General features: G+C 46.1%; 1 protein-coding gene across 1 annotated transcript in view; it reads right to left on the reverse strand.

The window, feature by feature from the left end:
- Window positions 1-3,773: 3,773 nt before the first annotated feature.
- The window catches only part of LOC115317521 (CLIP-associating protein 1), a 165,829-nt gene continuing 141,955 nt past the window's right edge, over window positions 3,774-27,647 (reverse strand). Inside the window, exons 24-42 of the mRNA XM_040210576.2 lie at window positions 27,182-27,361; window positions 25,837-25,917; window positions 22,229-22,311; window positions 21,932-22,048; window positions 21,635-21,823; window positions 19,411-19,574; window positions 18,730-18,808; window positions 18,255-18,401; window positions 17,556-17,642; window positions 16,105-16,220; window positions 14,418-14,757; window positions 12,957-13,020; window positions 11,148-11,199; window positions 10,944-11,070; window positions 9,254-9,382; window positions 8,163-8,303; window positions 7,676-7,744; window positions 5,133-5,252; window positions 3,774-5,006 (exon numbers count right to left, since the gene is read on the reverse strand). Coding sequence (XP_040066510.1) covers window positions 4,911-5,006; window positions 5,133-5,252; window positions 7,676-7,744; window positions 8,163-8,303; window positions 9,254-9,382; window positions 10,944-11,070; window positions 11,148-11,199; window positions 12,957-13,020; window positions 14,418-14,757; window positions 16,105-16,220; window positions 17,556-17,642; window positions 18,255-18,401; window positions 18,730-18,808; window positions 19,411-19,574; window positions 21,635-21,823; window positions 21,932-22,048; window positions 22,229-22,311; window positions 25,837-25,917; window positions 27,182-27,361 — 2,381 coding nt within the window. The 3' untranslated portion in view covers window positions 3,774-4,910. The remainder of the gene's footprint in view (window positions 5,007-5,132; window positions 5,253-7,675; window positions 7,745-8,162; window positions 8,304-9,253; window positions 9,383-10,943; window positions 11,071-11,147; window positions 11,200-12,956; window positions 13,021-14,417; window positions 14,758-16,104; window positions 16,221-17,555; window positions 17,643-18,254; window positions 18,402-18,729; window positions 18,809-19,410; window positions 19,575-21,634; window positions 21,824-21,931; window positions 22,049-22,228; window positions 22,312-25,836; window positions 25,918-27,181; window positions 27,362-27,647) is intronic.

Here is a 27,647-nt window from a genome sequence, read left to right on the forward strand (position 1 = left end):
GCTCGCGTTTGATTCCATTGCCCCTGGGACACGATTTCTATCAGAAAATCTAATTTTTTTCCTTTCGGTTCTGCTGTACGAACGACGCATCGTAGCGATCGTAGCAGACAAATCCTCATCGTTCGCTCCCGCCATTTTTTTTAACTGGGCTAGTCTTGGCCTGTCTTGGCTTCAACCAACTTCGTATCACTAATCTTTCTTGGAGCACTAACACCCTAAAGGCCGGTTCTCACATGCAGCGAAGCGCAGGCGAAGCGCTGATGTAGCGCTCCTCACGTGCCGTCAGCTACTTATCGTCTGCCATGAGCAACAGTTTTGACGGTGCGATACAAAGCTGGTGAACGCTACCGTAAGCACGCGCTTAGCGCGAGGTAAGCGCTATGCTTGTAGCGCTCCGCTGCATGTGGGAATAGGCCTTAACACCGCCTCAAATAGTCCAACTCGAAGAGCGCGAAACATGGTTGGCTTTGAGCTTTGGCGCACATGCAGTCGTGCAGTGGTGACGCCGCCATTTGCGTACGTAAAGAGCGTGTGCTATTCAAACACTGCCTAATGTGAAGTGTAACACCCAGTAGCACCAAAGTCCACAACTTAGCACTTGTTGATTGATGCTCCTATACTCCGTTTCACCTTGTGTTGTACCGCAGAGAAGGCTAGAAGAGCAGCTGCTCTTAATTCACGAGAGCTTGTGCCCTTGAGATTTGCCCCTGATCAACAAGCTCGCGCTTGTATAGGAGCACTGCAGAGATGCTGCAATCTGGGGGAAAAAAGCAGACATAACCACATAACTGTGGTGAAGCCAACTTTGGAGAACCTTCCTCAGTCGCCCTTAGAAACAATGCAGAGAAGCTGAACTCCCAGGAAAGGTTTAGTTGAATGCAATGAGGCCTACTTTAGGGATATCTCAAGCAATCACGGAGTTCAAAATTATTGCAATTTGTACCAAAAATCTGCATGTCGAGTGCACGTCCTGGAGATTTGGTGTAGGATAGGGTTGTGGCGAATAGTGGATTTTGATTTCGAATCGAATAGTGATTTTGGCCGAATATTTTCGAATAGAATACTACCTGTTAAAAAATCTTGACTGCAGATTGGCATGCAAGATAATTATTGCAGACGTGCAATTATTAAGTGGGCTGATTTGTGAGAATTACTCTTATTCATGTACGACTTATTTATTGGAATACAGGGCGCCAAGATTGGCAAAGATGGCGCAGGCCGCGCAGGCATTGCTGGAGCGATCGGTTTCTTTTGCCCGTTTTTAAACAAAGTTGATGAAATGACTACGATGAAAATATTTGAGAGTTCCCACCATAATATTTGTACCGTTTTGCCGAACGTGTGAGTATATTTTTGATTTTAGAAATTGTTTTTTACGTATTTTTAGACAGTAAACCAACACGCGACTCGAGGTTGCCAACACTTCGAAAAGCATAAATATTACAACTGCTCTCGAATCGAAATATTCGAAACTACTATTCGAAAATTTGAATATTCGCACAACACTAGTGTAGAAGATCAGTGTAATCTGATACGAAATTACCGAGGAATCCGACTTAAACCGTTGGAGAAAAACATGGGTTTGTAAAAACTTGGCAACTAATTGATTTTGTAGAGGGACAGTTTTAAATGGGGTGAAATATTGTTATCGACACTTAAAAACAAACCTTCCAGTTCAAATTGGAAGTGCAATGTTTTATTTTTCTGGGATATACTATAAAAGGCCATCCCATTTAGCAGACGACAAACTGGGAGGCTGCCGTTCTCCGCCTTTGGGCTGTACCGGCGGGCTGTACCGAACTTCCATTGTGAAGTGATTAGTGTTCTTGGAATATTTATGGCTACTCCAAAAGCAGCCTATAGCACTCCGTTGTTTTATTTCAGTAAATGATCAACTAGCGTATCTTCCGTTACTTCAATGTCAGAGTAGTCAGCCGGCAGTACTACCCTCAACCACTGCGTCTATTGAGCCAGGAAAGCAGGTTTTTATTTATTATTCCAGACTTCCACTCATTGTCGCTAAAGCCCTTCACCAGTACGAACTTCATATAGTAAAATAGCTACAACCGGATTCACTTTTCGCAAGAGACACCGGCCAGTCTGACACAGTTTTCTTTTCTTTTTACATTTGCACGTAGGTAACAGCGCAACTGGACCCGGTTAGTCTTTATCAAGCATAGCATTGCTTGATAAAGATTTTAAACCGAATTTGAACGCCAGCCGGATGTTAGGTACAGCCCACTCGGCAAGGCAGACGACGCCCGGGGCAAGAGCATGAAAGAATAAAACATCGAGGATGGGTACGGAAACAGGACTTCTTTCACATATTTATATCCCAATATAAAAAAAGTACTTTCCCGTCCTCGACGTTTTATTTTTTCACATATTCGTATCTATTCATCAGCACGCTCCTTTTCAATTATATTAGGATAGTTAGGTTGAATATATCCCTGGAATAGGCCGAGTGGGTACAACATAAAACAGCCAAGACAATGCGGAGCATAAGTTCATCAGCTTGTTGCACAGGGGTTGTAAAGATATCAGAATGCTGTGCTCTTATTAACCAATTGAGAAAAACAAAATAGGGGATGGCCCTTCAAGGTCCACCCTCTATCCCAAAGCCAATCAGTACTCGAAGTCGTTCTGACGAAACCGCAACCCCCTGCACAAGCAGATGCCTTGCTCCCTGCTTGGCCCTTCTAGAATCGCATGTCAAGCAAAATACCTAATCACTGTAGCCCCACATAAGGTGACTAGGAACAGTTTTATCCTAGTGGGCCGTTGACATTTCCCCCTTATTGATACTTGCCCATTGCTCAAGAGAAACATTCTCGATCGTCGATATGGATTCTCATTAATTCGGTATTAAAATCCACCAGATTGTTCTCTTTCTCTAATCAGATTGTGGATTTCTAGTGCAATTCAACATTAAAGCTTTCTTCTATTACCGGTATAGGCACATAGTTTACGTATCAAAATGAAAAAAAAAAGAAAGATTTTAGCTTTTTTCAGCAAGGTAGGTGGGCTCATAGTTTGTCTCCGTAGGTGGCTAAATCAGGTTTTTTGTTTTCTTTTTATCTTGCAGATCGAGTGTCCCGACCAAAATAAATGCTACAGACGCCCACAATCTCAATCTTTAGTTTCATGAAGATTAGGCTTAGGTGGACATCTCGTAGAGAAAATGTGACGATAAAACTCCAAATTTTATCACCACAGCTAGCGTCACATTCTATCGAAGTTTCAGCTTCCTCCAATGTGTAGCTCTTTTAAACAGGCCGAAAATCCGGGTTTCTTGATTGACCACGATAGAATCCATCATACTCGAGACGTCGTACTGGGTGTTTGGCCAATCGCGGAAGGCCGACCACGGCGACGCTTTCGGTCGCACTCGTTCTCCTGCTTCCAGTGCGAAGCTTCTTACCTTTGGCAGCGCTTCTTTATTTCCAGTCTTGTGCGCGCACGCACAACCAAAGCTTTACGAAAGGCAATGAGCATATGCTGAAGGCCGGACGCTCGAGAAAGACGCCCCGACATTGTCACCTTCTAGTAACTAGTTTCATTGGCTGCCCTCAGAAAAATATGCTCGGTCATGTTCCCCGGTTAATAAGTGGAGTCGCAAAAGCAGACGGATAAGACGTGTGAATGTGTACAATGCTACAATAACATTTGTTCTCAAATTCTTGGTGCCTTTATCCTGAACAAGGTGGAGTGTCGAACCTTGGGACCGCAACAGCCTGTACGGCCAGAACAGATCCCAAAGAGAAAAGAGAATGCCAAGATGGTAAAAATGTTTATTCTTCCGTCTCGCATGCCATTCCAGAATTAAAAGAAAACGAAGCATGAAGGTCTCGAGAAGGGAGAACACATTTTGCTGACCCAGTAGTGCGGAGTAATGAAACTGAAGCATTAAGTTTGCGTGCATGGGAATGTACACTATACAAGTAATATCTTCGCAAAAGGAACGTCGCAAAATGAATTCCAACGAAGGAAAAATGGCGAAACATTTTCACTACAATATAAATAATCCCGAAAGGGCTGCATGCCTCGGTGCACAATTTGTTTTACTGCCAGCAGCGATACAAGACAATTCATGCCAAATGTTATTCCTCCTACTGAACTGCGAGTCAATGTGCTAAACCCTAAAATACACCGCTAAAGTACCGGGTTAATTGCTAACATGTTTTAACGCCTCTCCAATTAGGCTCTCCCTGTCAGAATTTGACTGTACATACACAAAGAAAAGAAATGTAAAGAAGGCAGCACCCTAGTGTCGTAAAATATAGGCCTCGGATTTCATGCCACAACTAAGTCACGCCGTACAAAACTCTCCACAGTCACACAGTCAAAGCAATGCTTTCATTCCTCAACTCAAGAGAAGTTTAGAGAAAGGCTAGGAAGAAAAGAGGAGAAAGACTCGGACACTTGTTGTCGCTCTAGCCATTAGTAAGAGCACGCCGACTGCAAACGGCAGAAGCTGTCGCTTCCTGCACTCGTCGTGCGGACGCTTGGCCCTGGGAAGCTTGCCACAGGCGGGGCATCTAGATTACTGGCACTTGCTACGACGCAACAGCTGTAGGTAATTATGCATCATGCGAAGTACTGTCCACCTTCTCGCATCTTGCGAGAAACCAAATAAAGAGAGGAGGGCAACGAAACTGCGCCACATGTGGCTCGCCTGGAGGAATATGGGAAGAACAACAAAGTGGCGTTCGAAACAGCGCCACGCCCGGTGGCACGCTGGTTCCAGCACCGCGCGTTTCAGGTCCCTGCAGAAAAAGGGGGTACCCGCGGCAATTTGGACAAAAAAAAAAACAAAAAACAAACACGCTTCTGCCGCTGTTAAAACAAAAATTTCGGAAAGGACGACGACGGCAATGTTCCACTATCTTGCACACAGACGGAGTGCGGGGTTACGGATTGCTGGAGGAGGAGGCAGTATTTGATGGTGAGCCCGGAGTACTGCCGCTGCCCTGCGATCTTTGGATGTACAAGTTCAGGAGCTTCAACTGCGTAAGAGATGTGAAAGACATATGATAAACTCGTCGCATTGACGACGCCACATATTGTAATAGTAAATGAGAAATGCACTTTTAAATCATCATAAGCTGTTGGGACAGCGCATGTGCACTCACCTTGCACCCCGTAAGGGATGCCAAGTGTGGCTTCATCGACTCGGACCCTACCACCCCATGCAGGGTCACCATGCAGAATACGGCCGCCTTTCGCACAGAGCTCTCGCTGTGGTCGTACGCCTGGGCAGAAGACAGAACGGGCTTGAACTCGAGGCAGTGACTGCCCCAACCTCGGTCTCCTTGCAAGGGGCCGAGTTCTGTCATCGAGTGCACAAGACACAAAGAGTCTCTTATTAGGGCTCTCGGACTAATTTTTGAGTATCCGGTTGGCCCTTGCCAGTTGTAGGTGCGGTGTAGATCTAACTTGATCGCAGAAGCCAAGCAATTCTGCCTTGACAAGGGTGGAGAGTTGGACTAGTTGGCGATTCATAATATTTAAAAACCGCAACGAGACACAGACAAGGAAGATGGCGCTGTGCCTTTGCATGTCTTCCTTGTCCGTGTCTCGTTGCACTTTTTAAATATAATTAATCTTGCATTCCTTACTAACAGCAAGAGCGCTGCATTTCAAATCAGTTCAGGTTGCAGACCTGTAGGACTTTCTTTTAAGAATGATAGAAGGCTGTTGGGAGTTAGAGTTCCTCGATTGTCCTTCAACAGCCTTAAAGGGTAACTACAAAGAAAAAAAAGTTTTTTTAAGCAGCCTAACTGGGTCAAGCATGTCAAAAAACAATTTTTCCACGAGAAAAAAAATTTTTTTACAGCAATATTTATTACGTGAGACCGATTTTAGCTTGCGGCTATTTCGTCAGTTTTGAATCGCGCGCCACGAAGTCGGTATTCCGCGACGTTGAATACCAATCGGCTACTATACTGCTCATTGGCTAAGAGTTTGATTGACAGCTTAGATCTTGGTTGCTAAACCTTTGTTATATGTTGCAAATTTCTTTTGAAAGGCATATTTTTATGTTTAAAGAATAACCCATGTGATGAGAGTTATTAATCTTTACAAAATGTTTACAAGACAGGCACTTCCGTTTGGATTCATGCCATAACAAACAAAAGCTTCGCCATTCTTTCATGGCCGCCGAAATCTCTGCTTCCGCCTGTCTCGCCTACCTCGACTAATCGTTTCGCCGAAATGATCAGTGTTTCGTGCTGACCCAGTTGCTTGAGTGAGACTTCTTGAAGTGAAGTAGTCTGTGTTTAGCAGCTGTCGCAGGTGTTAGTGATAGGAAGCGACGCGGAGTTTTGACTTTCATAGCGCGGTTCTTTCGTGTCCCTCTTTGCTGGCTTAGCGTGCTTTGTTTGTTTGCTTGCACGTGCAAATACCGACTTTTCGGAGATGTCGGATGAGTGATCCCGACAGTGAGCCTTCCCGCACCCATTTCGCCCTGAAAGGAATGCTATTAACTGGAGGCAATCGGGCGTTCGCGTAGCGACAAACATGTCCAGTTACGTTCTCGTCATATCGCTCTGGAGGCCGTAGAGATTCGCCCCGTATGCACCTAACGTCCGCGACTAGACACAAAATAAAAAAGCACTATGTCCACTACGTAAAAAGTGGTCTCAGATCATGCATCTGTAGGCAGGTACGAAATCGTGCCCAAATTTATTCACACCGCACTATGCAACACGTCGCTGTGCAAACACAGTCCAACACTAAGCATAAAAACGGTAAATTTAAAGCAACAATTCGGAGTCCATTGTTCAATTAAAACAACGTAATTTGGTTGAAAACGCCCGCAGCTTTTTACTCACGGTATGCGTTGGGAAACTTCCACATTTTGAAACAGAACGAGGCAGATTTACTTTTAAAAACGCTCGCTTCGTCCTGCCGGACCAGTTTGACTAAATCAGCTGACGACGACGGGACTGAACTGGTTGAACGTCAACCCCACAACAACCAATTTGCGCTCCGTGTTAGCACCGCATTACACACACCACGAACGTTTCAGCTCTTTGTCGCATCGCCGTGTTGCACCAAACAGAACGAGATCGCCGAAACCAACGCAGCGCTGTCGTGAACCTTGGCTTGTGGTTGCGTGCTCGTGGATTCTGTGACTCCCTTCGCTTTCAAAGCACGCACAACGATTACGAGTGATACTTTCCATCTTCCGGGAACATCACAAGGGCACTCCTCCAGTCACGTCTTCGCTACATGTGCTCGCAAACCGCGTCAAACCAAAACAATACCGCCACTGTGCATTGTTGCCAGATCTTACCAAAAGTCGAGACGCTGCGTCGTTCAACTCCGCAATGCAAGGAGAGTGAGGGGCGGGGCGTACTCCTCTTCAAAAGAGCGGGAGTTTCAAATGTGGAGAGGTTCTGACTCCGACTAAATTATGTCCTGTAGCGTAAATACTGATAAAAAAATTTTTTTTTTTCGCGGAACATTTGTTTTGCGACACGCTTGTCCCAATTAGGCTGTTTAAAAAAATACTTTTTTTTCTTTGCAGTTACCCTTTAAGCTTTCTCAAAACCGAAAAGGCATGGAAACCTCTACCACCATTAGAAGTGCACCATCCTGAAATTTACAATACTACACGAGCCAAGAAGGTTCTGTAGCAAAAAAGAACATGTTAGAATAGAACGGGGCTCACTTTCAAAAGCACAGGCATCATTTGGGGAAGCAGCTCCACGATGATCCTTTTGGGATGAACTTCCACCAGCTGCATCAGAAATAGAAGACGCCGACATGTCACAACGATGCTATGCTGCAAAAGGCACCGAGATCCCTCGAAGCCCGGTTAAAACAAACAGATTCTGCAGCCTCTGCAAGCCAGGGAGCCTGGTGCCCGATTTCTAACTCTAGTCTACCAATTTGATATTTAAAAATGACACTGCTTGTTCCCAAACAGCCACCAGTCATGGTTTTCGAGCGAACCTTTAAGAGTAACTCCGCAGCTTTGGTTCCACGTTCCATCTGTTCCCAAAGGAACTGTCTACCGGTGGCCGTAAGCTGGACCCTCGTGTCTTTGTGCAACCCATCTCCTCCGTGGAGGATTCGGGCCGGTACTCCGAAGCAAAGGGTGGTAGTAGCCAAAGGTCGAGGGCCAACGAACGGGCAAAGAAAGAAAGGTGGCCTACCCTGGACATGACCTTGATGGCCGCAATGACCACGTCGTCCTCGTCGGACTCCCCGATGAGGGAGTGCAGCAGGCGCACGCTCTGCTCGGGAGGCAGAGCCGCAGCCGCCTCCATGGAGCACGCCTCTGCTGCCCGGCACACCTGCACGCCGGTCGGAGTGCCCGTGCTGTAGCTCCGTACGCCCGCAACACTTGGGATCAGCTTTCGGACTAGCCGCAGAAAGCTCCCTTCTCGGTGGACTGTCCGTGCGTACGGAACCTGTACCCTCCCTTCTCGATGCTCCCTTCTTTTTTACGACGACATTCATGCGGTAGAACACTGCAGAAGCCTTTGAACTTTTTTAAGATAAATGCGCATACCGAGAAACGTTTGCCAGATTGTTCTGCATCAACGGATGGCTCCTATCTTCTAAACTAGTGCTTGAACTAGGAGAATGCTCTACAAAGGGGCAGGGACGACTAAAGAAATATGGGAGCTCGAGGAACTCCCGTAGGTTCTTGGTGGAACCCCCGAGTTTGAAGGAGCCTAGTTTGAGAACCCATGCTCTAAGTGTCTAAAGAATGGCGAGTTCTTCGATAATCACGAGAAAACGGCACGGGCGTCACTCCTACCACATCCGGCATGAGCGAGTTGGTACGAAGCTGTGGCGCTTAACCCCTACCAGCCACAGTACCACTCCGAGTGCCTTGTTTGTCATACCGAAAATTAGGACATTTTGGACACAAAGATGCTGGCTAAAGTCAGCAATGATTGAAGATATGACCACTCTAGCAGGGAGCCTCAATAACTAGACACCGATTATTGCTGGCAGTGCTAGTCTCGGTGAATTATCGGGGTTTCTAGCTTATAAACTTCTACAAAATTTGGCCGAACTGTGCCAACTGGTTCAAATGAAAAAAAAAAAAAAAAAAAAAAAGTTTGAACAGTTTGGGTGTGAATTAATTTGCTTTTGCTATACGTTCATGTTAATCATACCTTCTGTAAAAAAAAAAAAAAAAAAAAAAAAAAGTTATTTTTTTTATTAAAATTGCAGGTGCTCAAGCATGTAGTCAATCAATTGCAGTTTCTAAAATCAAGAAGTAGAAACATACTTCTCTTTCGGGGTGCTTGAAAGCGCCAAAAATCTTGATGAGTGTGAGCTCAGCATAACTGTGGAAGTGCTGTGGCTGCCTCTTTAGAAGCTCTGCCAGGGCCCGCAGAGCTGCCACCTTCACAGGTGCCTGTGGACAAGTTCTGTTTTAGAAGATAGCAAGTACAGCAAACATTTCGCACAAAGCAAATCTGCGATTTTTCACCTACACTTGAAGGGACATTGACACCCCCCAGATTTTTTTTAATCATTTTTTGTTAGGTGATTTATTATGGTGTCAGAAGACTACCTAATTAATCTAATAAAAAACAAAAAAAACAACATGAGATTGAATTTGGTTTTGCCGCGTGTAAAGCGGACGTCTTTCCACTGAGCTACTGAGATAACACTTTAGTGAGTAAGAATGCAGCTAAACAACAGTAGGTTGGAAAGTTTGCTGCCAATTTTCCTCCAGCAAAAGGACTTCAGGGTAGAAGTCGGGCAGCACCATGCAGAGGCCACATTCGCACCTAGTAAAGAAATCGTACGCGCGCATATTCAACTCGAAGTACGCACTTCGTGCTTGACGTTTGCGCGAGCGTTGTCTTCAGCCATGAGAAGGGGGCGACGGCTCGGCAACGTCTTCGTGCGAATCAGCTTGGTGGCCGGGCGTGTCGTACGGGATGAATACCAATTTTTTGATCGGTCCAAAATTTCTCTTTCAAAAGAAAACAGAATTCGCCGGTACCGCGAACGACAGTTCTGAAGTAGAGGTTTCCCTTCCCGCCTGTTGTCCGATGCCATCGCTGTCCTTGTGAGCTCAACAATACGCGAAACGACGCCATGTTGAGAATTACGCAGTGAGCGCACAGAATACTTCCGATTCCCTGTGGGACTTTTTTTTTTTTTTTTTTTCAATCAATCTATTTGCAGCTTTGTAGAAGCCACAAAAATCGGGTTTCATATTTTTTTTATTTTTAATATTGAGTGTGTGCCTTCAATGATTAACGACTTTGATGTCGTTGTGTCTAAACTTTAGAAAACGGCCTATGACCATGGAAAAGAGAGTGAGTGCGACTCACTCTCACTCGCACACCTGCAAGTTCAGACTCGCCCCTGCAACCGTGTGCACATTGGCTTCTGCTCCGAGGCATACGCGAAACGACGCCTTTGTCCTTCGCTACTCTCCTCTTCTCTACGCAGTGCGCTTCCCTTTCCACTATTTTGTCCACAGATGGATACCATCAGCTCTTCCCTGTCATGCAAACACTAATGCTATTGCATTAAAAAAAAAAAAGGAGATTGCAGAGTTGGTTGTTTGTAACATTACAAGAGCTTTAGCAGTTGCAACAGACCTGCAGAAGCAACATTTCAGGACAATGGTCTAATAGCAGGCTGTTAGCAGAAAGGCATTCTCAATGAAAGAGGAAAGGCCCTAGACAAGTATAACAAAACAAAAAGAAGACACCGTGTGCATTTCTTTTGTAAGATTACGCTTTCATTTCTCCAACGTACAGCAGCACATATAGCGCTCTCGGTCCAAGTTTTTCTCTACACCTGTATTCAACCCAATTCAGTTGAAACCAATTTATTTTAGAGCTCAAATTCATATTGCTTTGGTTTGCTACATCCACAGGTCAAAAGAGGAAGAAATTCCCTGGAAGATAGGAGAGCAAAATGAGGAGCACTTTTCCTACTCAGGGTTCACTCACCACATGGTCCTCCAAGTTTTCCACAAGGCACCTGAGCACATTGCGGAAGTTTTCATCCCACAGCTCCGGAGAACCGTCCTTGGTGAGTGGCATCAGCTCGGAGATGGCCTGCTTGCGGTGTTCCGTCCTACACAAGAGAACGCATGCAAGTCCGCGTGTGGCCCCTCTGCGCCCCTCTTGAAAGGCCTATCACTAGGTACCCACCGGCTGTTAGGATTCTGAAGGATGGCGAAAATGTTGCCGAGTGTGTCTTGTTCTGTACGACAGGAAGAAATTTGAGATTAACAATTGAAGTATATATGCAGGAAAGCAGGTTTCTCCAATGAACCATTGGTCAAGGAATGTAGCTGCATCTACCAAATCCTTGTAACGGCTTGAAGCTCAGCTAGTTGGTTTATTACTATATATGGTGCCAGCTGGACATGATGGAAGGTTACATACAGGGAGAGACAGAAAAGGCATACACACCACTGGGCTAGTAACTGTTTAATTAACCCTCTGTTGACGAGTGTTGCCTACAGGCAACAAACCACAGATTTTTTTTTGTTTTGTTCAAAAATTGTGGTTTCATCACATTTTGTTTTATATAGTAGTTTGGCAACAGTTTTGAACTTTGAAACTACAGCGCCATCTAGTGAAGAGATACACAAATAGTTGACGAGAAAAAAAGAAGTTTGATGTGCAAATATGCGATAGCTAGAAGGGGAGCTGTCAGAATCGGCGCGCAAGAGAAGGAGCAGCGGGTCACGATGCAGCTCTGGCGCTGCTGTCGACACCGAGATGCGTCATGCGCTCAGGTCCGTCGTCATTCGGGTGCTTTCTTGCTCTGCAAATAGCATAGCGTGGGACAGGCGCTCCTTAAAATACTTTTGAAAGTTAAACTATGTTGATTTTGGACTGGTGGTCCACGTGACAAGAATAAACTTGCCGACGCTTTTGCCCTCGTTGGGAACAGCGAAGAAGGAGGCTTTCTTCAGCTAAAATACTGCGGGCTACAGGTTCATTGCCGCTCTTACTACAGCAAAAAGTACACCGACATGTCAGTCACCAGATGGTACTCAATTTCGGAAAGGGTCTATAGTGCGGTCTTTGATTATAAGTGTAGAAGAGGAGGAAGATGTCCCTCAATGAATTGAAATGTAATGTAGCTGCTACGGTGAAACCCGTCTAGAACGAGCCCCCATAAAGCGAATTATTGTCAATATCGAACTCGCGGAAAATTTAAATAGAAGAGCATGTAAAAAGTACTTTTTATTACGAACAACCTATATCGAACTCTTTCCCCCAAGAAGGCTCCAAAAACGCGCAAACAATTGTCTTCCAGCCTGTTTCTCCCTCTCCCCCCCTCCCCCCCACAAAAAAAAAAAATAAAATAAAAAAATAAAGTAGGAAAGAAAGGAAATTTAGGAGCTCAAGCTGCAAACAAAATTGAGCAAAAAGAAGCAATTCAAAAAGCGAGAAAGCTAAAAAAAAACGCACTGCACACATGCACAGAATTTTTTTTTTTTTTTTTTTATCCCAAAGCGGTTTTCCAAGAAGTGATTCAGCAGGGGAGATACGCTAAAAACAAAATCTGCACGCATGCAAAAAAAAATAAAAAATTCTAGCGCGTTGTTGCAATTTGGAAGCGAAGAGATGAGAAAGAAAGAAGCTCTTGCCTTACAACGAACGCATCGTGGAAGTTCGTTGTAAATGGTTTTTGCTATATTGAACTGATCGTAGCGTTTCCTGCTGTTCGTTATAAATGGGTTCGCAGTGGTGTGTACGCCTTTTCTGTCTCTTTGTATGGAACCTTCCTTCACGTTCAGCTGGCACCACATATTACAAAGTTCCATAAAGGTTGCCAGCCAGATGTTTTATTCCAGAATGTGCTCTATTAGCTAAATAAATGTGTGTGTTTGAACAGGGTAGCCAAGTCACTGGTTTCTTATAAATAACAAAATGATTTCTGCAAAGTTTTTAGTTGTTGCTCTCATTAAAATGATTCCCAGCACAAATTGGACGTTTGAATACCTGTTTTGCTGACACCTCCGTCAAGCGACGTTCTCCGAATGCGATGAAGATTCATATCTCCATCCTGAAATGAATTGAAAGCCAGAAGATTTAATTGTAGCAAAATTTAAGGCGAGAGTTCTGTTGCGAGATTTCTGTGCCAGGTTTACACTCAAGACAACAAATTCTAACAATATTGTGACATGAGCACCAGGTATCTGGTGCTTTAAATGAATCGATGAACAGTCGCTGACCGATTTTTCGGACGCTGCTACTTCGGACTTCTTGGATATTTCGGACCGAAAGGAGGAACTCTGACCTACCGGATAGAAATAGTGCATATTCACGACCAATGTTTTGGACAGCTTAAAGTCTGAAAGTTAGATTTTTTAGAAAGAATCGTAGTAAGCGATCGGTGGGAAACATTGCTAAGAAGCAGCCATTATGGATTCTATGTTGGCTGCGCATGAATTAGCCTGCTTTGGCAGTGCTACCTGAATATTGCAAAGTCCTACATCTAGGTGGCGCTGTATGTTTTTTTTTTCTCTAGCTGCACGTCATTAACACCATCATTGTTGTTACCATTTTGATTTGTTCATTCATTATTGCAGTCATGAAATTACTTGCCCCTCTTGTCTCAATCTCTTCTCGGTGAATCGTGTTTTCGGACTATGCTGGCTCGGACGGCGTTGCCCCATCTTGTCTTCCGCCGCCGCGATGTCTCGCTAAGAAGCACAGACAGTACTCTACCATAATGCTAGAAAAGAAGGCAGCGATTCTCAAACTACTAGAAAGTTGCCAATCGCAAGCGGAGGCCTAACCTGAAGCAGGGCCCTATTTAAAGCTTTTTAAAGCCCACTTAGACGTAACAAAGGCAAGATTTTAATCTGCCAATTTTTCTAACTGCTCTATTATACTGACATTGTTTTGGTGCCTGCGAAGCCCAAAAAATCGCTCGGCGACTACATGCGCAAACTGGAGCTCTAGGGTTGTAATCCCCAAACAGTGTCAAATACATAGAGATGTGAAGTGGGAAGCAATGAAGCAACATGGCAAATAAGAAAGCACGTTTCTGAAGGGTTTCAAAAGGTATTCTGGCAAACCTTTGCAAAGGCCCAACTGCACTGCCTCAAAGATCATTTCTAGACCTTTGGGGAAAGAAGAAATGTGCATGCTTGATTGAGGCGACTTACTAATATCCCATTGAGAAGTCCGGTTTGCCCATAAAGGTGTACTGTGCTCCCACACTTCCGAAATCTATGAGCGCGAGGTCACTTCATATTTTCTAAGATGCCCCCAATGGTTCGCAGGTCTTCCACGCATAACAGAACACAGACAAGCTACACTTTTCCTGGCAGCAAAAGGGCCCTGACATAACTCTCCCATCCTCAAGGACCAAAGCTGGTTCCTCAAAAAAACAACAAAGGACCAAGCCAACGGAGACCCAACCAGGAGAGACGGGACAAAGGAAGGTCCACGCACGTATTCCCAGGAGCCCATACGCTTGACAGGCGAGGCTTCCCGGCTGCTGACCAGGCGCTGCAGGGGGGCCAGGCGCTCCTCCTCCCAGTTCTGGGGGGCCAGCCTCTGCCGGTGGGTGCCCCCCCCTAGCGGGGGCAGCATGGAGAGGGCGGCGGGGGCCACCTCCCGCCTCTCCTCAAAGCTCATCCCCCGCCCAGAATCCAGGTTCAGGCCGTGGATCTGCGCCGTGGTGCGCCGCAGCTCCGAGTTGTAGCGTTCCTCGGGGTTCAGGTTCTCAGTGTTGTCTTCCTCTTCCTCCTCGAGAGAGCGCTGCAGTGGAGTGTTCGACCGGCTGCGGCTCCTGCGCATCGAGACAACGTCCAGTGCCACTCGCAGGAGCAGGACACTTTTCGGGAAGCAGCGCGGGGAGACGGTAAGGTGCATGTTCGGCCTCTACTAGGTATGCCCCTTCATCCACGTGCAGGCAAACATCCATACTTTGAACGTCTCAGAAACATGAAACAGAGGTACAAAAAAAGGAAGATGCCACACACAGAGGTGTCCTCCCCCCCCTTTTTTTCCCCTCGGTCTCGGGTTTTCAAGCTGCTGAAAGCTGACCGATTCACCTGAATCTTTTCTTATTTTTATCATGCAATCTTTCTCCACGCCCATCACCTGTATTGCCCAATATAGTACTCTCATTAATTCAAACTCCAGGAAGCCACGAATTTTGTATGAATTATCAGAAATTCATCGAAATATGACGAAAGATAAAATTATGATTTTCCATACAACTGACTACCCATACAAAGCAGATATTTAATGGTTTCTTCTACATAGGCCTACTGATCATAAGCAGGTAAGTCACACATGAAACATTGGTGAAATGTATGACACAAGTTTATTTCTTTCCCAAAAATTATGTTTATCATGGACTGTTTAGACAGCACATGACAACTCAAAACAAAATTAAGTTTATTCATTGGGCCAAGGAGTTGTCGAATGTGGACCATTAAGCAGGGGACACATGAGCGATGAAAATGGGCAATGTGCAGAAGTTTTTACAGCAACTTGCGCAGACGCTGAGACGTCTACCTATGCCATGTCACCGTGTCCATTCAAGCTGCTATAGAAACTTTCGCGTGGTGTACGCTTTTATATCTCATTTGTGCCTGCTTGAGCTCCGTTGAGTGTGCCTCCCACTGGGCACCAGTACACTGCAAAGAAGCAAGACCCGCGGAAGCAAGCTCCGCGGGTCTGCCTGCCTCTCTGCAGTGCGCCAGTGCTTGGAAAGAAGTGCACTAACGGGGCCACAAGAACAAAAAAGCATGAATTGCACAAAAACAATGTTCCAATTAAGGGGCTTATGAGCACATAAGGCGGGATGAACAAAATTTTAAAATTTGTTTGGATTAACCGGGAGTACGAAATGTCCGAGTTTGAATTATTGCGAGCCTACTGTATGTCAAAGTGTTGTGCAGAGGTCCCTGCTTTGAAAACCAGTAATGGACTCTCTAGCTACTCTTAGGGGAGGGTTCACGCCCCGCTTGAACCACAATTTGTTGGTCCTGAAGAGTCATTATGTCATTCAGCTGCGACCTTCGGTACCTCGGTTACCCCCTTCAACCATATCGGTGCCTTCCTTTCCACTGCACAGTTCTGTCTCCCCACTATTACTGAGCACAAAGGAAGAAGAGAGGTGCCCCACCTGGAACCCAGTCCCAGAGGGGACTGCAGGTGGGCCGTGGTGGGGCTGGGGATCCGCAGCTCACTGTCCTCGTTCCGCCCCCGCACGCACGACTGGATCAGGCTCACTGCCAGGCTCTGGAAGGAGTGTATGGCATTGCCCAGATGTCATCCTTCTCACTCTTGACTCGAAGATAAACATACTTTCCTCGCTGCTTCAACGAGTGCTTCAATTCGATCCTTCTCTATATCTCCCAGAGTTATCTGCCATATATCAGAGACAAGAAAAAAAAAATCTGAAGTTATGCGACCGTGAAATTGTAGCAAACGTTTCTCGATAGCCATTGTTGAAATTATTAAAAATTCCAGCAAAAATATTACATGGCCTACTTTCAAAGTTTTCTGTTTGCCCCGTTACGTGCCATGAAAGTGGTTGGACCTATTTTGATGCCTCAATGCTTTGGTCGCTTAGTGCTGCCGTAGCTTCAAAGGTCGACTATATTAAGCATTACATTAAAAGATGTGAGGTTAGATACAGCCACCTAGCTGCGACCCCACCCATATTTCATGGTGGCTGGCAGCCAGAAACAAAGCTGTGAAAGTACTAGGTAAGAAAACTGCCTCGCTAGAAGTGCCCACAAGGGAAAAGCGAGGGAAAGAGTGTTGTTAACGAAATACGCCAGTGACGGAAGGGATAGTCACCCTTCTGTGGCCAAGGAAGGATGCTCGACACCTCATTTTATTTTGTTTGTAGGCGCAAGTTTGCCTCATTAAACATTTATTTTCAGCTTTACATTGATTACAATTTTCCATCCTTGTAGTTCATCCATGAGCCATTTCACTCTGTGAAGGTGGATGACCAGCGAAGCTGTTCAGCACACGACACAGGCCCGCCCCGAACGCCGCAGAAATCTAGACACGTGCGACGGGACCGCCACCCCGGGAGAGCGGAAAGCAAGGAAGCTAGGCACGCAAGCACTTGGAACAATGACAAAGAGAGGGCGGTGCGAGCCTAGACATGACCGACGCGAGTCGCACAGCGGCAAATCTTTGAGAAACCATTATATCTACCTGAGTCTACTGATCTTGAAAATGGTGCCTGTTGATAACTAATCTACTAATAGACCTATTGCTAAATTACCCAAGCGTCAAGAAGAATGCAGGGAATGGTGTTCCACGTGCCGCACATGCCAGCATCTGCAGCAGTAACTGTGCTAAAGCAAAAGCCTAAAACAAATGGCACCTTGCACGCGGGTTCGTCAGCCCTTTATTTTGGTTAGTTACTTTGAATCTTTTATGTGGGGAAGGCGTGCACGTGCGGCGGTGCGAGCGTAGAGTTTTTAGTCACTGCACACGAAAAATCCACGGAACCCTAGCCATAAACAGCTTCGCTGTAAAACTTAAATTGTTTCAAAGTTCCGGGTAACTGCAGCCACGAGTGCCTAGAATTCCTGTTCTCGCATATTTGATTACCTGGTTCTCCGGTTCAAGCCTGCTGAGGAGGAGATTCAGGTCACCTGGTCTTAACTTGAAGATGGAGACAATGACATCTTGGGAATGCTATAGGGGCAAAAAAAAAAAAAAGTTAAAATTCTATAGAGTTTTACATAATAAATTGCAGCCCTTTATGGTCGACTATTTTAGCCACGAAAAAAACGTTTGCCTAGGTTTTTTTTTTTTTTTTTTGACGAGACATGTTTGTTCGTTTTCTGATAGAATCCTTTAGTTCAGTCATTGAGAGCTGTGCTCCAGGAGCAAACAGTATTCAGCAGACATGGTGTTTGACTGTCTCGCGCATCGGTTTTGAAGGTCTTTGTCGACATCGTCGTCGGTGCATTCACGGCAAAAACAGACGGGAGCCAAATTTTTTCAGACATGCAGCTTTCTGACGTAAATGTTCAACCTTAATCCTGGTTAGACAATCTTTGCAATAATGTGATTAACCCGCGTCCTCATGCAATGAAACACGAAGTTTGCTCCAATGTTTACATTGTTCGGCAAAACATTTTGCACTAATAACAGTCAAATACTGTAAACAACTTAATTTTCGCGGGCTCAATATTTCGTAACACGTACTATGCTCAAGGATCTATATGGTGCGTCCATACTTGCTCTAAATACAAATCTGTTTCATTTAAAGCACGATTCCAGTGGCACCCAAAAAAGCCTCACTTTGCGGAGCTCTGCACTCTTCTGGTCGCGGGTCCACGAGAAGATCTTGGCAACCATGGACTGAGTCTCGGGCGTATCACTCAACATGTCACTGGGCTCCATGGCTTGTAGCAGAGACATCAGGTAGCGCAACACAGTGATTTTAACCTGGAAAGAATAAAAGAATGAATGCTTCGTTTGACGTTACTCTCCCAGTCAAATACTATGTCGTGGGGACCTGATCTGCTATGGGGAGGCATTAGAGCTTGTGAAATGACATCCTCATTACCCTCAATATCTGATTAAAAGACGCTGGAAGACACAGCCAAGTAACTTACTGATGTTAAACAGTAAACATGTGCATTGTACAGAGCATAAAGGGTAACAACTAGAGTCAAAACAGACTAACAGCAACCCCTTATAGACATCAGGAACACCATCAGATGCATTGGGTAACCAAAAGGAGACCCCTAGCAAGCAGATAATGTTGACGTGCCTTGATGTTTGGCGTTTGGGTCGGGTCAGTGATGTATCTTGCAACTGACCGGAATTGCTCCGAGGGATAGAAGGAGTCCCTGCAGTAGAGAGGGAGAACAACCAACATCAGATCAGAATTTTCAGAACAAAAGTTCAGACTCAAAATTCAAGTGCCATTACAGGATTGTGCAAGGTGACCAAAGAACACCAGTAAAAATAATTCAGTAAACTTGTATTCATTCGACCTTTAATTCAATCATGTTCGAAGGACTCTGAAGGCACCCGTTAACTATTCAAAAATAGGTCAACCTCTTTATGAACAATGCCTGCACATGTATTCCTCTGTAACGCTCAAGAAGAGCCAATCATTGTGATTTACGGAAGAGGCCTGGCGAATGACGAGGCAACGATTATGTCGGAATGCATACGTGAGGTCTGCGTGGATCGCATCCCTGTTTCGTTAAAAACGAGATGTACCTCCGTTTTGCCATTTCCACTCTTTTCTCGAGTCTTATAATGGTTGGTCTTCGTGGGCTCTTAAATATAATGTTTTTTGCATTTCAAAATTGAAGAGTAATTGAGGCTTTCAGGCAACTGCACAAACCTGCAGACCGACCACAAGAGCCGTACGAATCCTGTAATAGTCGGCCGCAAGCTAAGCTTGGAGACTGTTCGGACGCACCTAGAGGCCCAGACATACCGGATCAAAGCGAGAATCCTCTGTATCTTGGTCTGCAGCGAGCTGAGGAGGTCCGTGCCGGTCTTGATGAAGAGGCGTGTCAGCAGCGTGTACAGCCAGCCGTGCAGGTCGCCACAGTGCACCTGAATCAGCTCGCTCAATGTCTCCAGGAACAGCGTGAAGACCTGAGGGAAGGAAAATTATGCAGGGTCCATGATGCGGACAAGGACCAGGGAGCACAGCACGTATCATGCACAAACCACGCTCCATGTGCCCCTCGTTCTAGACTTTTTATTAATTTTATTTTTATCTATTTGTTTACTATTTTTTTTATAGGTATTATTATTATTTTTACTATATTCATTTATTTGCATTTTTTTCTTACCATTTTTATTTTTCATTTTTATGTATTTGGATTATTTTATTTATAATTTTATTATTTTATTTCTTAAATGTTTTATTCATTTATATTTATTCACTTCATTCATTCTGTTTTATTTTATCATCTCATTTCAAAAGGTGCCGCTCGCGCCGGCACGTTTGCATTAAAATGAATTCTTTGCCCTTGGAGACCAGCTGCGTAGCACAGCTGGCCTGGAAGGGTGTGCTAGTATACGACTGCCACCGCGGCGACTCGAGTTCAAGCCCAGTGTCTCTCTTACGCTGAATTTACACGGGCCCATCCAAGTCTTGGATATGACCTTAACATTGCGCAATGCTTCCAGGGTGTCGGTCGTTCACGACGCTCACTTGCGACGATTTTCTCGCAGAAAACTAAACACATTCTGCGTTACAAGACCTCAAAAGCACACCACCTCCCAGCTTCTCCTATGCAGAGTGCAAGTCTGTCTGCTTCTTTAGCAGGGGTTGTAATGATGTCAGAACGCCAACTCTGATTGAAGGGTAGTGGGAAGAGCTGCCTCGAGGTCGATTCAATACACTGGAATTTCGTTAATTCAGACTCGTGAATAATTCAACTTAACACACAGGTCCCGTCCCATGTGTTCCTAGGAAGAAAACTTCTGGCAATTCAAACATAACATTAATCAAACAAAGTCTGGGTCTTCCTCGGGTCCTAGTTAACGAGATTCCACTGTATCCTTCAATTGGAGTCAATCGAAGCTCTGCGTTCTGACGTCACCACAACCCCTGACAGAGAAGCAGTCAAAGTGGGGGTTTCAGGATAACCCATTGGCAGCCGTTTCGTCGACGCCCCTGCCGACGATTAATTTGCGAGAGATGCAACCAAACGGATGGTAAAGCAAAAGCGTACTGACTGGACAAATCGACCCTCTGCCCTTTGCCGAGCAACAGCACTTGCAGAAAGCACAATCGTGCGACAGATGGATGACAGAGTGGTTCAGCCAATGATGCAACCTCTTTCCCACTGTTGGCCCGTGGTGGGAACTGAGCATGCCAGATGTGCAGCCCTCAAAAGGGACTTCGCACAAGCTTGCTGGCACCGGTGAGACCCAAGTATATTCGCACGTGAATCCATGAACCCAAGAACTTCTTTGTTGCAGCGTAATTTCAAGGATAAGAGCGAAGGTTCGGTCTTTGGTCTCTTCTTGACAAAACTTGACATAGCTCGCAGGTCGCGATGCTGGTATGGTCGCCCGAACAATGATACAGTCTACTTTCTTTAATTTAAAATCTCTCAATTCGAACTTGCGAAAATTCAAACTAACATGCAGGTCCCATCCTATGCATCCCTATGGGAGAAAACTCCCGGTAATTCAAACCTAGCTCATTCAAACAAATTTTCGATTCCCTTCAAGTTTGATTTAACGAGATTAGACTGTATTTGAATGCGGCTCGTAGATTGGACCCGATCATTACGCTTGCGCTCAATTTGGGCTCGTGATAATCGATGGCTCGACAAGCATTTGGGTAGTGGCCTGGGTCTAATCACTGCAATGACGACAATAGCCAAACCATAACAATGTCTGGAGTTCGGCGTGTGTCCTGTACTCTGCCAATCCCGCCGCATAGCCACAATAAACACGAGCGGCACATATTCAGCTCCAGAAAACTTGGCCGCTCGTTCTGGCTGCCAGTCGAGGGGGCAAATGCCGCTTGCTTTTCTTTCTCGTTTTTTCCGCAACTTCCGTTGCATGGGAGGAAAAACCAATGCATGTTTAGTCTGTCATAAACGCCGAAGACTCATTCTAGGCGGCACCCGCGCAAAATACAAGAGTCGTCACACCGCCTGTTTGGACCCGGCTTAGACGAGGAGGAGGGGCACCTTGGTGTGGGGGTCCATGAACATCTTGGCGAACATGTCGGTGACCTTCTTGAGCTCGGGGGCGGACAAGGTGCGTCCCGACCGCAGCACTGACAGCAGGCCCAGTAGTCCCTCCTTGCGGTCCGACCAGTGGATGCTCGCCAGGTGCTTCAGGATGCTCGGCACGTCCTGCGTACGCACCCAGGGGTGCTTCACGCATGGCCCCCCTCTGCCATTCACATTCTCTCGGGCCGAGGAAGCAGTCGCACTCTACGGACGCTAGCTTGTTTTTGAGACGAAGGGTGAAACAACCGGTACCTCGTAGTTTCCGCGGCTGTAGGAGCCGTAGGAGCGGTCCGAGCAAACGCTGGAGGTCTCGCTTTCATCCGACTGGTCGTCGAAAGCATTGTAGCGATGCTTCCTTTGGGGGAAGTCCTGCACGAGTAAAAAAAAAACGGTACGGTCGCCATTAAAACTCAGACATCCCACTTGTCTCACAACCTTAGCATTAACCAAAGTTTGGCTTTAGATTCGAAGGCACGACAATGCAATGGCATTCTTGCTGTTCCTGGCAAAGCCAGTCACTAAAGGAACAGAAGGGACCTGTCCTCTTACCAAGGAAACTAAGGCATTTGCAACTGCGACCTCAGCCTCCTTGCTTTGCTGCAGTATCTTCTGGGCCATCAGGGGAGTGGGAGCTGCAAAGGAACAACGAAGGAGAAAAAATATTACTGCGTGTCAGAGCATCATAAATGGAAGCTACATTATAGTGTAGCTCAAATGAGATGCACATACTTTAAACAGATGTACCGTAAAATACCAGGCAAGCGCCCACTCAAAATTTTGAGATAATCATGAAAAAAATGGGGGATGGGCGCTTGTCTGGTCATCAGTTCTACATATCAATGAACTGTGCATATTTTTTCAGAGTTTACAAATTTGGGTATGGGCGCTTAATGTGGTACGGGCGGATGCACGGTATTCTACAGTAAATACTTAATTGCTCTATGTTGGCACCCCAATTTAGCGTAATATAGATGCATATAATGGAATGATTTGATGAAAATGCCATACAATAAATCTGTCCGAGTCAAATGCCCGAAATAAAACTGTCACATTTATTGAAAATGAGCAGACTTTTATATGAACAAAGACCAGAAGTACATTTTTACACTGCCCACTTAAATCCAATCATTGTGATTAACGTAAAGGGACCAAGTAATGATAATGTTGGTACCTGGACAAGGACAGGGAAAGAGGTACCAATAATCTTGGGACTAAGAAATGAGATATGCACTGAGATTCTGATCATGCCAATGTTACACTCAGTGTTTCAGCAAAGACTGTCTTTTTACAGCGATAGCTGTGATGGGCTCTTCCCCCGCTTTAAATGATGCAGGGCGATGCAAGATGTTTGTCACAGATATCGCAAAATGCTTAAAGAACAGAAGCCTGCCATGTGTTTTCAGGATTCAATTCCAAGTCTGCTGGTTGCAAGGAGAGCGCGTTACCGCAGAGCTACGTCAGCTGCCTCAACACGACACTCAGTAAACTGCATGCGGTGAACACACTTGCACGTATGAGACTCATGCAGCACCCACTAGATCGCCGTGGTTGTGGTGACTGCCACTATGGTCATCTGTGTCTCACGTTTTGTCTGTTAGAAGTAGGGTGACCGTAATTGCAGCATAGAAAATGCGACGTCCATGGGGGCAGGGGCAGAGCGGGAGAGAGGCCGAAAGAAAAAACAAGCTCTGCTACTATTCAGTTCCACTGTACAAATTCACATTTTTCCAAAATCCTTCGTTTAGTTGAGTACACAAGCACCTTTCTCCTTTATTTTTAAAGAAACCAGAAGCATGCAAAATATACTAATATAAAAAATTGCCCTGAACAAACGTCTGTGCAAACAGAATGTATCAACATATGAAACCACAGGAAGAGCTCTAAATTCACTCTATGGGAGGTAACAGTTTTATAGCATGATTATTTTTTAAAATAGAATTGTCTTTTCATAAATTTCTTCCACTCGCTTAGCTCTAATTTCACCACTATGCACGCACATTCCCACAAAAACGGGAGAGGAGGCCTCATTGAAAGAAAAAGACGGGACGGCAGAATTGCACCTTTAAAACAGGACTGTCCCGACGGCCCTAGTGGTGGGCGACCCAGGCGGCAACCCAGGCGATTGTCGTCCACGCGGAATAATGACCGTACCTTTCACCATGATGACACCCATCAAGACAACAAAAAAAAGTGTGTGCGTACCTTTCATCACAATGACCACCAATCAAGACAATAAATGTGTTTGTACCTTAGTTCAAAATTCTGTGTCACGTCTGTGTCGTGTGCTAAACAGCTTCGCTGGTCATGCACTTTCACAGAGTGGAATGGCTCGTGATATTTTTATCTTTTTGATTTATTTGAACACGGTGCTCGACACAAAGCTATATGCTCGATCGCCATTTGTCTTTTTAATGCGGTTCTCGTTTCACAAAATGCTCTTGTTGGGCCACTACTCACATATTTACTAAAACGTGATGCCATACCTAGTAGATAGGGGCGTAAAAAAAAGGGAAGGGCCACCACGACCGGAGTTTGCCCAGGGCGCTTGATGGTGTAGAGCCGGCGCTGGTCACCGCCAAAACGAGACGTCTGGTCACCCTAGTTAGAGGGCTTATGTGTGAGAGAGTGCATGACTCTCCCAAGCACATTACGTTTTTCCACGTAAGGGGCAAGTGTAAGATTACATAAAAGTACATTATGGTCCGATAAGGTGTTGCAGCTATCAATACGACTCTACTGTGGATTCACACAGGCCTGCTCCTTTTTTTTTTTAGAGCGCAGCTCTTAGGGGCCCGTTTCCAGCCTGAGCGGCGTCGGCGTCGCCGTTGGCGTCGCCGTCGGCGTAACCGCGCCTCTCCCTCTCCTCCTCCTCCACTCCTCCTCCCCCTCCTTCTCCTCCTCCCCTCATTGTGTAGTATGGTCCGGGTGGGTCACGTGACCTCGGGGGGATGGGGTCACATGACCCGTTTCCAGCCTGTGCGGCGTCGGCGTCGCCCCTCCCCCTCCTCCTCCTCCTCCTCCGCTCCTCCTCCTCCCCTCTCCTCCCCCGCCAAGGACACGTGCTCCCCGGGGGGTGACTCCCCTCCCCCCGCCGAAGTCACGTGACGGCCCGCCCAAGGTCATGTGATCCCGTCCCCTCGAGGTCACGTGACCCCCCAGACCTCTGCCCTCCTCCTCCTCCCCTCATTGTCTAGTATGGTCCCGGGGGGTCACGTGACCTCGGGGGGAGGGGTAAAGGAGAGGGAGGGGGAGCAGGAGGGGAGGAGGACTAGCAGGCATGATCACGAGGGAGGAGGAGGAATATACCCTCCACTCCTCCTCCTCAAGAGCTGCGCTCCAATTCGGCGTTACAGGAAGTTGTAAACGGCTTTCACTTTTTTTTTTTTCCAGACATTGTCTATTGTGGGAACCATGTTGTTCCCTGCATCTTTATCTAGGCCTGGCTGAGGCAGGCCATGGGGTGTCGCCATGTCGGGCGTATAACGGATGCGAGACAAAGCCGTATTCCCTCGTAAACGGCTCTTTTTCGCCCTTCTCTGGTGATTTGCCACAGGCACACGCTTCGGATTCTTGGACACGTCCGCCCCTCCGGGGAGCGAATCTACTGCTGACCACTCCGCTGTCTATATACGTAAGCAGGTTCAAAACTACAGCCAAGAGCGACTCTTGCTGGGGGATGGCCCTGTTCGACAGAGCCCTGCTTTCTTGAGACCTTCCCCCTTCCGTGATCCTGCCAATAAAGGCAGCGGCATTATCTCAAGCTTTGTTGGCCTTTGGGCAAATGTGTTGGCATCAAAGTCAATGAACACGTCTTCCAAGGAACCTACAGTGTTTCTGTGACGTACCCCCCAAAGGAGAACCCACACTATCTTACCATTTACTGAGCAGAAAACTATGGTTGACAGACTCTTTCCTTCCCTTATTCCCACATCTGGAGACCTTGAGATTTGGCTTTCATGGACCCAGGCTATTATCGAACCAGTTGCTCAACGATCAGATATATGTCTATACAGAGTAAGCGCTTGTTCCATCTTGTTAAATCTCTGAAGGGACCAACTACGCTTGCCGTGGAACCGTTGATTGTGTTATTTTTTAAATGAATGGTTCGGTGAGTGTAATTTACTATGAGTAGTGAGTACTGTCGCAGTCACACTCACAGGTGATGGTGGTGGGGTGGTAGCGCTCTCCAGCTCCAGTGAAAGGGCGCCTGGAACCTGTGCTCAGCCTGCGCTCGTACACTGCACACGGGGAACATAACGTCACTCAACTGCTGCCTGCGCAAGTCTCTCTCCTTTCCTCCATATGAAGAAGCAACACAACAGATTCAACGTACAGCCGACAATGTAGTGACCCTTGTCATGATTACTATGTCATAGAGCAGAAGTAGCTGGAAAACACACGAAGCTGCCTCAATTTAAAACATGTTTCTTTGATGACACAACTGTTTTCACTCAGGTATTCTCAAAAAGGCACTGTTACCGAGCCAGCATCTCATCTACTCTAATAACTACATACAGTGAAACCCGTTTAAAACGGACCCATGTACAGCGAATTATTGTCGATATCGAACTCATGCAAAATTTAAATAAAAATGCATGTAAAAAGTACTTTTTAATAATGAACAACATATTGTCTATATCAAACTCTCCCCCCCTCCCTCCCTCCCTCCCTCCCTCCCTCCCTCCCTCCCTCCCTCCCTCCCTCCCTCCCTTCCTCCCCTCCCCCTTCCCCTCCCCCTCCCCTCCCCTCCCCTCCCCCGCTTATCATAAAATGCCCAGTGTATATAAACGCTCATACGGAAATAAACTGTAGTTCTGTTCCCACCGCGCTGTCTGAAGGATCTATTACACAAAAAATAACATTCAAAGTACATTTATCAATGTTTATTGAAAAATACCAAAGAACCAGAAACTCCCACTATTCGTTAGGGGGCCGTGAAACAATTGTTTTACTTTTTTCCTTGTTAGCCTTTCTTCTGAACACATATATCACACAGCATACCAAACAGTTCAAGAAGAGGGAAAGGAAGAACTCCCCCTTGCTCAGACACGCATGTTCTAACTAGTTTAAAAAAAAAAAAACATTTCCTTTTCAGGGGCCCTTTGAGAAAAGATATTAGCCTTGAAACCTGTACCATTTTTCATTAGATCTACATGAAATTTTTACACCCACTCTAATTTTGCACGCTAAGCACTGAGCTCAGTTAGAAGTTCATTTTTTTCCAATCTAGGTATATTAGTTTTCATGAATACTGTGGCCGAAGGTTTCTGCCCAACTTTCTTTTTACAATTCTTTATGAAAGGGCATATCTCCCAAACATGGAAACATTCTCCCATTCTACCGTTACTATAATGGAATACACAGTTCAAGTACCAAAGGGAACATTGGGACAGAACACTCGAGAGATTGGAATACTGAAACTGAAAGTGCAAACCACGGCGAACGCAAGCCTGGACGAAAGGCTCGGAACACGGATGCAAGGCCAAGGAAGGCACCACTCACTTCCCATGCCCGTGGCGGGGGATGCGCCGGGCGTCATGAGCCTGGTGGGGCTGGATTCCCGGCTGGTGCCCACAGGGGTCGGGATGCCAGACTTGCGGCGCACCCGGCCTCCCCCGTCCACGTGGCTCTGGTACGTGGCGTAGCTGAGCCGAGACGACGGCGACCCGGACCTGCTGCTTGCTGCACCGGCGCAGAAGGAACGCAACGTCACTCTCCTCCAGGGGGAGTGGGCATGGCGGCAGAACACTAGGCTCAGTCTCCTTCGGAAAGCCCAAGGTGCACTGACAATGTACAGCGTGTGACACGGTTGGCGCAAAGGAACAATAGCAGGGTTTTATTATCTTTCCCTCATGATGGAAAGTTGGGCAAAAAGTACTACTACTACTGGGATGAGACGTGCTGTCACTACTCTCTTCAAATAAAATGCAATAAAGCTTCAGTGTCTGATTCCTGCTAAGGCTGTTTT

This window comes from Ixodes scapularis, unplaced genomic scaffold, assembly GCF_016920785.2.
Source record: "Ixodes scapularis isolate PalLabHiFi unplaced genomic scaffold, ASM1692078v2 PGA_scaffold0__279_contigs__length_252992795, whole genome shotgun sequence".
Classification (NCBI taxonomy): Eukaryota; Metazoa; Arthropoda; class Arachnida; order Ixodida; family Ixodidae; genus Ixodes; species Ixodes scapularis.